This window comes from Camelus ferus, chromosome 6 (genome assembly GCF_009834535.1).
Source record: "Camelus ferus isolate YT-003-E chromosome 6, BCGSAC_Cfer_1.0, whole genome shotgun sequence".
Classification (NCBI taxonomy): Eukaryota; Metazoa; Chordata; class Mammalia; order Artiodactyla; family Camelidae; genus Camelus; species Camelus ferus.
The window spans coordinates 19,209,967-19,224,425 of NC_045701.1; the positions used below are offsets into that span (position 1 = coordinate 19,209,967).

Genomic DNA, 14,459 nt, shown 5'->3' on the forward strand with positions numbered 1-14,459 from the left:
GGTAAAAAGACGTTTTTAACCCCAACATCGCACTGGAGAATCACCACCACCACCCCATTCTCAGTCCAACTGGCTCCTACAGGGCTGACCCAATCCTCTCCTGCAAGAGTGGGCCCATGGTTGGTTCAACCAAAGTCACAAACTCAACTTGGACCATCAAATCTTTTCCCAGATTTTTGCCATTGTAACAACCAGGAAAGAGAGACTGCGGGCTCTAAAGACCAGGTAAGCCTGACTCTGCCTAGGGCTACTTTGTCAGCATGTGAAGTGGTGACCCGAGGAAGAAACCAACACAAAGCAAGGTGGAGCAAGAACAAGAGAGGAAGAAATTGAGCTTCTGGATCCAGCCATGCCTGATCTCCTTCCCAAACTTGTAGTATATAAGCCAATAAATTGCTTTTTTGCTGCCTGGCAAATAAGAGAACTTGGACTAATGCATTTCTCTTTTCTCTTTTACTCCTGAGCAGAAATATGACAGCACTGAACTGAGAGGAGCCTTCCAAAGTAATCCTGATAACAATTTTTCTAAGACACTGTGAGAATAGACTGAGATTCAAATCCCAGTTCTGCTGCTCATTTGCTTTGTGATCTTGAAAACCTTGTGGAACTTTTGACAATGAACACATCATTTCCTAATCAAAAATAATGGCCATTTTCCAGGGTTATAAATTGGATTCTAAAAGTTTCATTTTAATCACAACCATTTGAATTACTGTGTTGTTTGTACAGTTATTGATGTTTTAGCACCTACAGTATTGTATTTGCACATAAAACCGTAAGAAGGCATTACTCATTTAGAAGACAAGCACTAATTAGTCAGATATACGGTGGGTTAATAGGATGTGTGGATAGACTTACAAGCTGGACCGTTACCAATTTCGAGGAAATAAGCTCACAAAATCAGCTTTGCTGGACGGAAAAGGCCTCCATTTGCTCAGATAAGGAAGAAATAAGATGGGGAGAGTTTTCTGCCACAATCTTGTGAAATTTCAGGGGATGGTCCCCAGTCAACAGTAGGACATCTACTCTGGGTGGAAGGGCCCTGACTGACCACTGAGACAGTAAACAGGTGGGGGCAGAAGCCAAAAGTTGGTCAGCAGTTGTCCCTTTCCCCTTGTCCTCCCATTGCCCCATACAGGGATTTGGTGACCTGTTTAATGGGGCCCATCCAAGTGCAACTTTTTCTCTCCTCTCCACTCTCTGCCTCTCACCACCTCTCCCTCCAGTATGCTCTTTGCTTCAGACCTCTCTGCCATTCACAGGACTACAAGTGTCAACAGGGCCCTGGGACCAAAGAGATTGCCAGCGTTTTCCAACTTCTGGAAGGTCTCCTTTAAAATGAATACTTATAATTGTTTTGACCTGTAAGCTTGGAAAGATATGTTCATCACAGGCTTTTCTTATGTCAAAACTACTTTAAGTTTCTCTCCATGAATATCACTGAATAAAGGTGTCTGAGTAAAACCTTATTGTGGAAGATGGCTGCGACTCCACAGCTGGCAGGGGTTTGGGAATCTAACTTGCTGGCAGAGCCTCCCTTCCTGTCCAGAATCTTCTCCCTGCTCCTCTCCCTCTCCGGGGCGGCACTGTCATCCATCACAGTCACCCAAGCCTCACTATCCCCTCCCACTGCAGCCGTCTGAAGCCCTGGGTTTGTGTGTCCCTGTCCCTCCTATACTCACCTCTGTAGCAAGGAAGAAAGCTGGGAAAAGACAACTGGTTTCACCTAGAGTCGGCCAGTGAAGGAGGCGCACTCGCACCAGATTGAAGCCGGAAGAGAAGAAGCCCTTTCCCTTGGCGATGGCCGGCGTTTCCGTCTGCAGACATGAGCCTTGCATCAGCTTGCAGGCGGTCACCTGCTTGGATGGGGCAAATGCTAGGATCAGTGGGGCCAGTATTCCAGCAATTTCTGCAGCCTCTTGATCCCTGAAAACCGGCAGTACTTGTCCACGAGGTTTGCTTCCCCAGCCATTCCTGGTGTTCTTTTCGAAATAATTTCCCAGTGTTCCGGGATTTGGTAAAATGTTCTGTAAAGGTCCAGGTAGTAAATGTTTTAGCCTCTGAGGGCCACATGACTGTCCGTCACAACTGCTCAACTCCGCCATTGTAGTGCAAAAGCAGCCCTAACCAATACAGAAACGGAGTAGCACCACTGTGTTCCAATAAAACTTTATAAAAACAGGCAGGCAAGAGGATATAGCTCAGTGGTAGAGCGCACGCTTAGCGTGCACAAGGTCCTGGAGTCAATCCCCAATACATCCATTAAAAAAATAAATAAACCTAATTCCCATCCCCCCCAATTTTTTTAATAATAAAATTTAAAAAGTAAAAATTAAAAAAATAAAAACAGGCAGTAGGCTGAATTTGGCTTACAGATCATAGTGTGCCAACCTCGCAACAATTTTTAATTCCCTTTCTGCTTGAGCTATGTATATATAGTGGCTTCTGTTTGCCTGATTGATACAGTATCCAAACAGGAATTTTTCCTCTCCTCTCCTTCCTCAGTGCCGTAATTCAAGCCCCCAGATCCCTTGCTGCAGCTAGTTGGCCCTGGCCTTGGTCAGTCCATCCGGAGTCTTCTCTTCCATCCTTGGCTCACCCATGCTTCTAGAGTCTACTGTCATTCACAGGTAAACTCCTTCAATGGCTCTGCACCCCTTTTAGGTTATCTTGTGTCCGTCAGGGTCCCAGCAGGACACAGATGACACAGAGGAGTCAGGATAATTCAAGATGGGCTTATTGACAAAGGCAGGCCAGGTTACGGAAACCGCAGGCACAGTGCACTCCCTCGTAGTTCGTAGCCAAGGAGCTGTTTCCACCCTTGTGTCCATTGGGGTGGGTGCAGGGAGAGGTCATCAGAACCCAAAAGGAGAGCAGGGGTTCCCCAGCCATCTGTGCTGAAAGACCAGACTTGTGGGCTTTGTTTTCATTTTGTTTGATTTTTTTTTTAAATCTAATTCCTCTCAGACTAGTGCTCTTGTAAAATACAATAAAAAAAATTAGAAAAAAATGAAATTTGAAAACACACATAAAATACAAGCTCAATTTTTTTATTATCAGATTCAGCAGATAACAGATATAAAATCTGTCAAATTGCTATAAAAGTTTATAAACTCTTTCTCTCAATTTCTGTTCTTACCTCATCATGAGGCCAAGACAGCCCCACAGGGAGGGAGCCAGAGGAATTACCGTCCCAAACTTACTGTCCTCCCTCCCTCCCATCCCCTACCAACCCCCACTGGCCAAACCCAACCAGAAGCAGAGGAGGAGAACATTCACACCTCCCGGGGCAGAGAGCAGGATGCAGAGAGAGCAGGGAACGGGGTTGAAGGGACAAAAAGCAACACCAGAGAACCCAGCCCAAGAGCCTTCAAGCCCATTTTCCACCCTGTCTTCCTGTTGTGCAATAGCCTTCTCATCCATTCCAAATTACCCATACTCCCCAAATCCTCCCCCTGAGTCCCTTTACACATCCTATTCCCCATGCCTGCGAAGTTTCCTCTTCTCTGCTCCTGGCCAGACCTTCCTCATGTTTCAGGATCATAGCAGTGATCATGGTTTGAAGTGCTCAGAGCACTTGTCTACCAATCTCCTTCTTTTGGTAGCAAACCCCACTCCCCTAGATATGAATTGGGCACGTGGCCAAAATTTACCTGGTTAGTTCAATTAAAAAATATTTATTGAGAACTTAATGCTGTCCTAGGTCATACTGTTTTAGGGACTGAGCCAAAAAGCACTCATTCAGTTAGGGGAAACACATTTATTTGTTTATCAGCTGATATTCGTAATCTTCCTAGAACAGGTCTATGGACATTTAGAAAGCAAAGTTTTTTCCTCTGTGGAAGCCAAGCCAGGGGGACATGCATGTAGCCCTGTTCCTTGGCACAGTGAGAAAGCCTGTCTGTCACAGAGCATGACTCAGAGGGGAGAAGAATTAGGAGAACTGAGATAAAAAGAGAGAGCATCTTGATTATCTTATTCGGCTCCTAGATCTAGCCAAGCCTGAAGTCTACACCTGAATTTCCTGGTCACATGAGCCAATAAGCTCCCCTGTTTTGCTTAGGCTTGTTTGGGTTGGATTTCTATCTCTTGGAACCAAATGAGTCTTGGCTAAGACAGGGACTCAATTTAAACTTTGCCTTCTTCTGGATATTTTCCCCAAATGCCTGGTGTAAGTCAGCGGCACATTCTGAATGCTTGAGCACGTACAGACGGGACATCTAATTTTGGCAGTTCACATAAAGAATCCAGCAGAGCTCACTGAGGACAAAGCTTTCATCTCTGAATCCCCAGGGCCTTGTGTAGATTAGATGCCCCAAAAATGTTTGTGGGAGCAATTGCTAATGAATTCTTGCAGTCAATGAACCCCTATAACCGGCAGTCTATCCAGTGGCACATGCCTATCATATGTATTTGTACACCCTAGAGAGAGGGACTGATGGAGCGCAAGGGAGACTGAATACAAAGGGCCATCTGTGATCTAAAGTAGCCAGGGGCCCAGAGAGTTTCAGCCACTCCCCTAGGTCCTACGGCCAGTAGGAGGCAGATGTGAGATTCAAACCCAGGCAGGCTGAGTTCTTAGCCACTGCCCTTCACGGGCTAATCCGTCACGCTGGCAATTCCTCAGCTCTGAAAGTCTGTCAAAAATGAGGCCAGAAGCCATGGTAGTGTCTAGTAACAGAATCCATCCGCCTTGTTAGAACAAGGATGTTGGAAGCCCCTGTCATGACCCCGTTTCTCCCAGACAGGCAGGAATTGCTAGTCTAAGGGGAAGCTGTATTTCTGAGCGCTTCATTCAACTCCAGGAGTTAATGACAACAGTAATAGCTACAGTCTATGTGCCAAACTGCTGAGAGCTGTACCTCGATTCATTTAGTGCTTACATTAACTCTACGAAGTAGGGATTATTACCTGCTCTACAGGTGACAAAGTGGTGATTAAAATTCTTGAGTGGGACGTAGTGAGGCACTAGTCAGTGGGAGAGCCAGGACCTGAATCCCAATCTGTGGCTGCAAATCCTGTGTTCTGTCCAGCTGTCCCTCGAGAGGATCTGAACCCAGCTTCTGCCAGGACAGCACCAGAGTCCCTGCCTTTCTGTACCTGTGTCCCACTGTAGGCTGGGGAGTGGCCCCAAGTTGTATGGGGCCACGGAGGGATGCAATTACAGGAATTTTATTGCATGCATGGAAAGTTATAACTTAATTTAGGGCTGTTCACAGCATGCACTACTCCAGGGAAGTTACTTTTAAAAAATCAATATTGGGGGAGAAAATTGTTCAATATTTCACCATCCAACTTTCCCAAGGGTCTCTTGTGTCCTCTCTACCTATCTGTTACGAAGTATTATCCTTGACTTTCTCCAGCATGTAGACAAGCAATCTCCTTAGCAACTTGGCAGTTAACCTAACCAGAGAGACTCGGTTTTCATTAATCCTTTCAGAAAGCCTCATCTTCTCCAAAGCATTGCCCTTGTTCCTTCCCTCCCTGAAATGATCTCATTGAGCCTGTCCTGAACGAAAGTTTCATCTGTGGTCTTAGGGCATGAAGGGGGAGTTTGCTTGAAAACCAGACTGGAGTTGATTGTGGTGACGGTCAGAGGAGCTACTCTAAAATGTTGCATTACAAATCCACCTTCCTAAAAAGGAACAATGTTCCAGGTCTGATCGTTCTATTAGTAGGATTGTGTGAGGATTATGTGGCAAAAGCATCTAGTGCTGATCATATACCAATACCGTTCTAGGCACATGATGTATATTTGGTACATTAATTCATTAGCAGTTTTATCAACCAGCACAAGGATCTGTGTAGCTTGATTAATTACTAACTGATCTCCTCCAACTCTCTATAACCAACCACTGGATCTGCAACACACATTAAGTATAAAACACAGGTCATAAAACAGCACTTACCATCTGATCCTATTTGTTTTCAGTAACTTATATGTAATAGTCATATTAGGACAATAGAGAGAGAGGCACCAAGATGTTCTTAGTTGTTACAACTGGATGATGGATTTGGAGTGATTTTTATTCCTTTTGTTGGTCTCTGCTCTCTACAAAATTTAGACATTCAAAAAGAAAAAACTATAAATGTTTTTAATACCAAAAAAAAAAAAAAGACTAAATCTGAAACCCTGTGTCCCCCCTGCCCCCTTAAGTCTCACTTCCCTCCCTGTATCTCGGTGGTCCCTAAGGCTGCCCAGCTCTGTTATTACTATACCCACAGCTCACCCAGAGCTGACACCAAGGCAGAAATTTAGAGGGAAGAAGCTCTGGGGACAAGGGGCAGGGGCGAGGAGGGACTTCCCGAATCTGCAGTCCTAGCGCTGGGTCACTTCTGGAGTCTGGAGCCCTCTGGAGGTTGGGACCTGCAAGCCTGCAACCTCACCACACCCCGGGCATCCCCTTGGGAGAGACCACCACCCTGCCCTGCTCTCACCCCGCCCCCTTTCCTATCGCTGACCCTGATAAGCACAGGCAGTCCCAGAGGAAGGCCTCTCCCTTGGCCAACCCCACAATTATGTTTAAGAGGATATGGTTTCAAAGGTCAAAATTTTCTGTAATTCAGCACATTTCTGATCTTTCCCAACTCCAAGGAATGAAAGCTGGAGACCAGTGGACTGGCCAATAGTGGCTACGGCTCCCTGCAGCCTTGGCAATAAATTCTGCCCAGCATAATGCGAACCGAAGCAATTTCCTGAAGCTCGGAGGTTTATTCAGAATGCACGACCATAAGCAGGCCCAGGAGGCTCCAGCGCACCCGGTGAGGGATTTCAAAGTGACTCAACCCGGAGCCTCAGCCTTTCCCAGAATCACAGCCTCACTCTTTGAAAATGCATTTTTGTCCACATTTCGGGAAACAGTCATGTCTGTTTATTCCCAGGACTCCTTCGACTTTGCAGAGAACGATCATTCAGGATGAAGAGCCCCCAGCTCCCCGGACTCAGCAGCCCCCTAGGACCCGGCTGCAGCTGTCTCAGGCAGGAACTCTGCCAAGGCCCAGGGACCCCAAGAACAGGGCAGATGAACCCCACCTCCGCTGGTTTCACCAGCACCACATAGTGAAAGACAGTGCCATCTTCTGGAGCAGGGTTCTCCTATTCTAGAAAGAAGGTGGGGGTGGGAGAGGTGAGTGATCACTGCAGGGGTCAATAAAATCTATTGTCCAAACGGAACATGTGGAGAGGGAAAGGGGGCGCTGTGAAGAGCTATGCCAGGATAACATGTTAAACAGGTCATTCGGAAAACATCTCCCACTTCTACTGCCAGATTAGGGGTCTGCTGCTAGGATGCTACCCTGTTCCTCCTCACAACATGCGCCACCGAAGAAAATCTTTCCAAATCAAACCAAGGCCTCACTCAGCAAGCTCCCTGGCATCCCAGGGAAAGGAGCGGAAACTATCACAGGAGCCACAAAATGTGGCAGGGCCCTTACCTGTCTGGTTCACCGATGCATCCCCTGGGCCAGGACAGTGCTTGGCAGCTAGGAGATGCTCAGTAAATTCTTGCTGACTGAATGAATGAATGAATTCGTGAGCAGAGTCTCTAGAATCATGGGGAACTTTAGGAAAGCAGAGAGACTTGGCAATCCTAGGTAACACTATTACATAAACTAGGTAACTGTTTAGGTTAGAACTGTTATAAAAATCTAAGGCACTGCAGTGACAGGCAGCAGTGCGGTGATAATAGCTCAGTGGTAGAGCACATGCTTAGCATGCACAAGGTCCTGGGTTCAATCCCCAGTCCTCCATTTAAAAAAATTTTTTTTAATAAAACAGATCCAAAAAATCGAAGGCATTGCCCGTCGGTGGGGTTAATAAGTAAATATAAAATATGCAAAGCTTTCAAATTCCAGATTGAATTGAAACTATAAGCTTCCGAATAACCTGGAAACAAATGATTTTGAAGCCATTGCTGAACTTCAAGTAAACTGGAACTACACTTCTGCAATATTTCCAATGCGAGCGCCTTCAAAATTTTACTGGCCAAAACTGGAACTGAATCAGTGCCATCCTCACTGTAGGTACATTCTCTGCTAAAGCAAGGGCCATGGGAGAATTGGATTTACGAGAGATTTAGTGGGGGAAATGTCTGTCAGGGCTAAAGGAGAAGGAACAGGAGAGGGCAGGGAGGCTTTCAGACCATGATGTGGGAGGGATACCTGGGAAAGCGGGCAGGGGAGGAACGGGGAGGGAGGAAGGGAAGTAACAGGGGAGGGCTGGGGGGTGGGGAGAACCATCTCACATGGGATGCACTTTTCAGAAGGTTTTAACCAGGCTGATGTGGAATCCTGGGGCCAAAGTTGCCAGGCAGAGGAGCTCCGCATCCTACAGGAATGGGCCAGCACGAGTTCCCCACAGTGTCAGTCACAGCGGGGAGGAGACAGGGCCTCAGCATGAGCATAGTGGTGAAACAGAGGGGCAGCAGCTGGGCTCTCAGTCCACGGTGCCCCCAAAGCATACGTTCAGGGCTGTCACAGACACTGTTTGGAATAATATTCTCCCTGGAATGACTCTTGTTTTCTGCAAATCCAGACAGACTCTGGTTTTCACCAAAATTATGCCAGTTCCCAGTGGAATACTCAAAGTAGATGACTGGTGAGCTATCCCCCTACCACCATCTTTTTCTCCCAAGGGCTGTAACTTTTCATGCCACTAGTCAAGATAATATTTTCTCATAGAGTCTCAGTCAATGGCAAGCTTTTATTTAAAAAATATATGTCTATTCTTTCATCTGCATGTTTCCAAAGACTCAAGCTCCTCCTGGGCAGCCCGCATGGAGGCCGTGCAGAGGTACTGAAAAGGGAGGCATTGGGTCACCATCACCCAGCAGTGGATTCTTCACAGGGTTACGCTTTGAGTTCTTCACGCTGCTCTCGGTCAATCAGTGGCTGCGATTCTGGTCCAGAAGCCATCCAAGGAGAGCCGGGTTTGAGCCATCCTTAGCTCATACCCAGATGGAACAATTTCCTCAGGAAGGCTGGTCCTCCCCAGTAGCCCCTGTTAAGATGTGACACAGAAAACATGTTTGCATCAGAAAAGACTCCAGCCAGCAGGATGTTAAAAGGGAAGCCAGGCTGCTCACAGAGAATGCTTCTCAGGCCATAGAGCAAGATACGTCTAGTGAGGTAGAAAGAGCCCGTGACTAGGAGCGGGTAACCTGCTTCGAGTCCTGGCTTTGACACTGACTTGCTATGTGAGCCTGAACATGCTGGCTCAATTCAGCAAACCTGGACGAAGCCTCTACTGCATGCAAAGTGCCATCCTCTCTACTTGCATTTGCTCATAAACTAAGTATAGGTCAGGGTTTCTCAACCTCAGCCCTACAGACATTTTGGACCGGATACTTCTTTGTTGTGGGGGCTGCCCTGCTTAGCAGCATCTGTGGCCTCTGCTCACTAGATGCCAGGAGCATCCCCTCCAGTTGTGACAACAAAATATATCTCCAGATATTGTCCAATGTCCCCTGGGGAGCAAAATAATTGCTAGCTGAAAAACACTGGTATTGATATTTTGACTTACTTTTCTCAAAGGGCTTGGGAAAGTCAAATGAGATTTTTCTTTGCAACAAAGAAGAATTAGTAATTTTGTAACTCTATTCACTTAATGACTACTGTGTAACTGTCTCCTTGTGTATTGTCTCATTCATCCCCATCCTGTAAGGAAGGCAACGGGACTTTCATTTTGCAGATAAGAAACTTAAACACAGAGAGTTTAAGCAACTTGCCCTAGGACACACAGCCAACAAACGGCAGACACGTGACTCAAACACAGGTCTGACTCCAAAGCTTATGCTCTTAATCACTATCTTTTCTTTTTCCTATAACATAATAAAACAAAAGTAAGGTAGCAGATGATAAAGTACTTGACATGTCAAAGTGATTTAATATGATGACGATGATTTACCCAGCAGCAAGAGAGAGCCAGAACACAGAAGACAGAGGACTTGCTCACTGTCAGTAGTGAAGAGAAGAGGCTGCACCCGCCAAGGGGTGGGAGCTGGGCTAGAGCTCCCCTCCCTCAGCCAGGGCAGCCTCATTCTCGCGACGTCTGGCTGAGGCTCCAGAACACTTCTCAGGCTGCCATCACTGATCCCTGAGAATGGCACAGCCAGGTGGGCCCCTCTCACCAGTCCTGCTTTGGGCTTATCTCCTGAAGCTGGAGGGCCTCCTTGAAACAAGTACCCCGCACAAGTCCGTGCCACCTGCTAACAGGTGTGCCTCTCTCCCGGGCGATGCACTCACCTTAGCATCAAGTTCCAATACAGGATGGGCATCATGTCAGCCTTCATGAGGTACATGGAGAGTCTCTCTTTGCCCTGGTCAAAGGGGAAGGTTTCCAGGGGCTGAGCATTGTAGTCGAACTCCGCAAGAATCACACGGTTGTAGCCCGTCACCAGTGGACACGACGTGTAGCCATCGTACTAAAATTGTCCGTGAGACAGAGTTACAAAGTGGCTTTTTTCATGGTGCTACCTCGACACTTTAGAATTTATTATCTACTCTGAGCAGTTGCTATTTTTTGTATATTCTAATTTTTTCTATAGTGAAAAATAGAAATTATATAACAAAAAATATATGAAAGGCAAACCCTGAAGTGCCCATATTAGAGAAACTAAGAAAGCAACAAAATTATGGGAAAACACTGTTTTTGTGCAGAATGGGAGATGGTAAAAGGAGACAGTGATTCTTACAAGGTATACAAACCTTCTTCACTGGTGTTTGATTCTTCATGATCAGAGAAATTGTCCTGTCCAGGATCCCTGACTGGGCAGCTATATGAGAAATGGAAAAGTCAGAAAAACATAAGCTTCTAGATTTTCCATGAAACTAATTTGCAAACAACTTTAATGTGAACAAGTTAAGAAGGCTCCATTCCCCATCCCTCTAGAATGTAACCAGAACACAACTCTTCTTACCACCCGAAGTGCTGGCTACCAACAGGGATTCTTCAGGTCACCAAAGGCCCACACAGATATCTCGTAAGTTTGAAACTGAAGAGCCAGCTGCCTCCAACAGAAAGGCCAGCAATTTTAAACAAGAGGACTCTTGAGTGTGGCCCTACCCCAACGCCACTCCCCCTCCTCCTAGGGGCCGATGGGTGTCAGCCTGGTCTGTGCGTCCAGTATCTGGGATGTCCCTGTGACCTGCTTCAGACAGCCTAGATAAGTAGCCCCATGGTGGTCTGGACTGAGGTAAGACACATGGCTGGTGGCAAGTAAAGCCAAGGATGGATTTGTGGCACTTGTGTAAGCATTGCCTGGGGATCCTCAGAGGACCTGGAGAGGCGAACCTAGTGATAAGTGCAGATCCACCTGGGGAAAGCTAGGACTCCTGTTAAATAGACACCCTTATAGAGAAGAGCAAAGAGACTTTCACACAGGTCAAAAGAAATGACGTACAAAGAAGAGCATTCACTGCAGTACTGTTTGAAATAAAACTGAGCTGCAAACGATATACGTATAAATTGTTGATTAATTAAATAAATTCTGGAGCAACAATACAATGGAATATAGGTTGTAAAAAATAGTAATAAAATTAAACTTAAAGAATTTTTAAACATGTAAAAACAATAGGAATGCTCTCTGGCTGGAGGGGGGTTAGAAGCTGAGCAAATGGAAGGCAGGGCTGGGATCAAGACTTTTCACTTACCACTTTTTGTTTAATCATACTTAATATTTTCTATTTGGAACACTGAATAAAGTGTATGTGTATTTGCAGTGGCCAGAAGTTGGGTAATCTGGGCACCACATAGATCACAGGTATTTCCAAATTCATCAGGCTTATGTTAAGAGAAATGTAAATTCAACGTATCTCCCCCAGCGGGGAAGGTATAGCTCAAGTGGCAGAGTGCATGCTTAGCATGCACGAGGTTCTGGGTTCAATCCCCAGTACCTCCTCCCAATATAAATAAATAAACCTAATTACTTCCCCCTCATAAAACAAACAAAATACAAAACAAAGTATCTCCCCCACACTCTACCTATGAATCCCAAAGAGAAAAGATATTCACAGTGGAGCGAACCAATGGGCACCCCTTGACCCAGTGATGAAATCTACCCTCACCAAGGACAAGACAAACCAACAGGGCAGGCTCCTGAGATGACACAGTGGGAGGCACACAGCCTCGCTATGGAGGGTCTTGCCAAAACGTAAAACCTGAATCTGATCATAAGAAAACCACTGGACAACTCTAAACTGTGGATAGTCTGTAAGATAACCAGCCTGGACTCTTCAAAATGCCAATGTCATGAAAGTAAAAAAACAAATGTCAGAGGCCTGTTTCAGATTAAAGAAAACCAAAGAGACACGACAACCAATGCAGAGTACAGAGTGTGGCCCTTGACTGGCTCATGGATTTAAGGGGGATGGGGTGGGGGAGGGAAGGAGGGAAAATTACAAAGGACATTCTTAAGAAAGCTAGAGAAATTCAAACCGGATGGTATATGAGATGATTTTATAATACAATGCTCAGTTTCTTGAGCATGATAATGGCCTTGTCGGTATAGAGGAGAAAGTCCTTTTACTTAGGAGATACAGGTTGAAATATTTGAGGGTGAAGTATCATAATGTCAAAACTTACTTTTGAATGATTCAACCAAAAAATGTGCATAGAGGGATCAAGCAAAATACTGATTTATTGGTTAAGTATTATATTGATCATAAAATATTAATAACTGACTAATACCTGAAGGGCATACAGGCTTTCACTGGACTTTCTTTCAAATTTTTCACAGCTTTGAGATTTTTGAAATAAAAAATTGGGGGGAATGACTATTAATAATGAAAAAGACATTCAGTGGTTTCCTAGGAAGTCCCTCTTAGGTTGAAGTAGTCAGCAAAATTAACACAACATGTTCGGCAGGTGCGTAATTCACACAGAAGGCTACCATACCCACCAGCAGGGAGGTTCATGTTTTATAGCTTCTAGAGAAGACAGTGCCTGTCTACAGAGAACAGAATCTAAAAGGCAATTCTCCCCATCACTGCTAGAGCAGAACACTGAGGAGAAGGATTTAGTTTTCCAGGCTGAGGCCTTAATCGTGCACCAATCAGGGCACTCTCCACTGTATCTGTCTTAACAGAACAATTTTCTGGTCCACAAGCTTTCATTGACTTGCATGTGTTTCCTGGGCAAACAAATGCTTCCCTAGTTTTACAGTGTTTTACGGTATTTCAGGCAGAGGGAAAATAATCAGCCTGCCCGGCATGAGGGGCAAAGAAGGCCAGGGAGGTGATCATGGCAGTATGAGAAGTGACAGAAGTCCAGAGAGCTGGAAGAGCAGTCCTTCACTCTAATGCCCCCTCCCCTGAAAACTACCCCTCGGGCGGAGAAAGGGCAGATGAGGTCACGTTACTCTCATGCAAAGCATTCAACACTAGGTTCACCGACGACGTGCTTCTGTGGCTGGGAGCCCAAAGTCATTTTTAGGCCACACAAGTTTCTTTGTTATTAATGAAGACAATGAAATATATCTTCATTAATATAATGAACATATGATGAAATGCCATTTGTGCCCAGCTTTTGTTTTTGTTTTGATGGTGCCTTAGGGTGACATCATCTTGAGTGGGTTGGAAACATGGCTCGCTATCTTACCCACAGCGGCGGCGGTCTTTGACGTTGGCAGGTTGGTGCAGTCCCCGATCCCAAACACGTTCGGGTACCGCTTGTGCTGCAGAGTGTCTTTGTCGACGTCCACCCAGCCGGCAGCATCAGCCACGGGACTCGTCTTGAGGACATCTGGTGAGCTCATTGGTGGTGTAACGTGAAGCATCTCATACTACAGAAAAGGAGAGCAGCCCAATTTGTGCTTCTTCCATGATCTCTATAGCACCCCCACCCCGGTCCCGCCCCATCTCCCTCACCCATACACTGTCCCGCGGCTGCTCGGAACACTGTACAATTGGTGCTCACACTGATCCACACCCTCTCCAAGATCTTACGTGCTCCCATGCAATGTGGTGATAAAATAAGGGACATGGTCTTCCCGCAAAGACCACGGGATCCCTATGGCAGGAGGCATGGGGAATCCGAAATACTGCAGCGAACCTCACTTTCTAAAAGAACACACTGATGTCTCTATCATCACTAAAACAAAGTGGGTGGTGTATCTCAGTTGCTCTCTCCCTGACCCTCAGCGCTACTTGTAAAGACTGCAAAGAGGTGCTCAGAGTCCCTGAAACTTGTAAAAAGCCATGTGAGAAGCTGGTAAGGGAGCACTGTTCCCAGATATGGGGCAACTCTCCAAATACATAAAGAAAAACCGTCAAAACACCAATTTAAGATGAAAAAAAAAAAAAAGGACAGTAAGAATATCGGCTAGCACTTTGGAGAAGGAGGGGTCTGCTTCAGCCTTGGGTTTACTGAACTGAGTAGAAGGTGGGGTGGACTTTTCTTTCCAAAACCTCTATCAAGGCAACAGGGCACGGACCTGACCAATCTTGACGGCTCATTTAACTCT

The 14,459-nt window shown here is 45.9% G+C and overlaps 1 protein-coding gene across 1 annotated transcript in view; it reads right to left on the reverse strand.

Annotated features, from left to right (window-relative positions):
- Nucleotides 1-8,681: 8,681 nt before the first annotated feature.
- The window catches only part of SQOR (sulfide quinone oxidoreductase), a 42,281-nt gene continuing 36,503 nt past the window's right edge, over nt 8,682-14,459 (reverse strand). Inside the window, exons 7-10 of the mRNA XM_014568314.2 lie at nt 13,595-13,778; nt 10,705-10,772; nt 10,243-10,421; nt 8,682-8,998 (exon numbers count right to left, since the gene is read on the reverse strand). Of these exons, the coding sequence (XP_014423800.1) occupies nt 8,941-8,998; nt 10,243-10,421; nt 10,705-10,772; nt 13,595-13,778 (489 nt within the window). The 3' untranslated portion in view covers nt 8,682-8,940. The remainder of the gene's footprint in view (nt 8,999-10,242; nt 10,422-10,704; nt 10,773-13,594; nt 13,779-14,459) is intronic.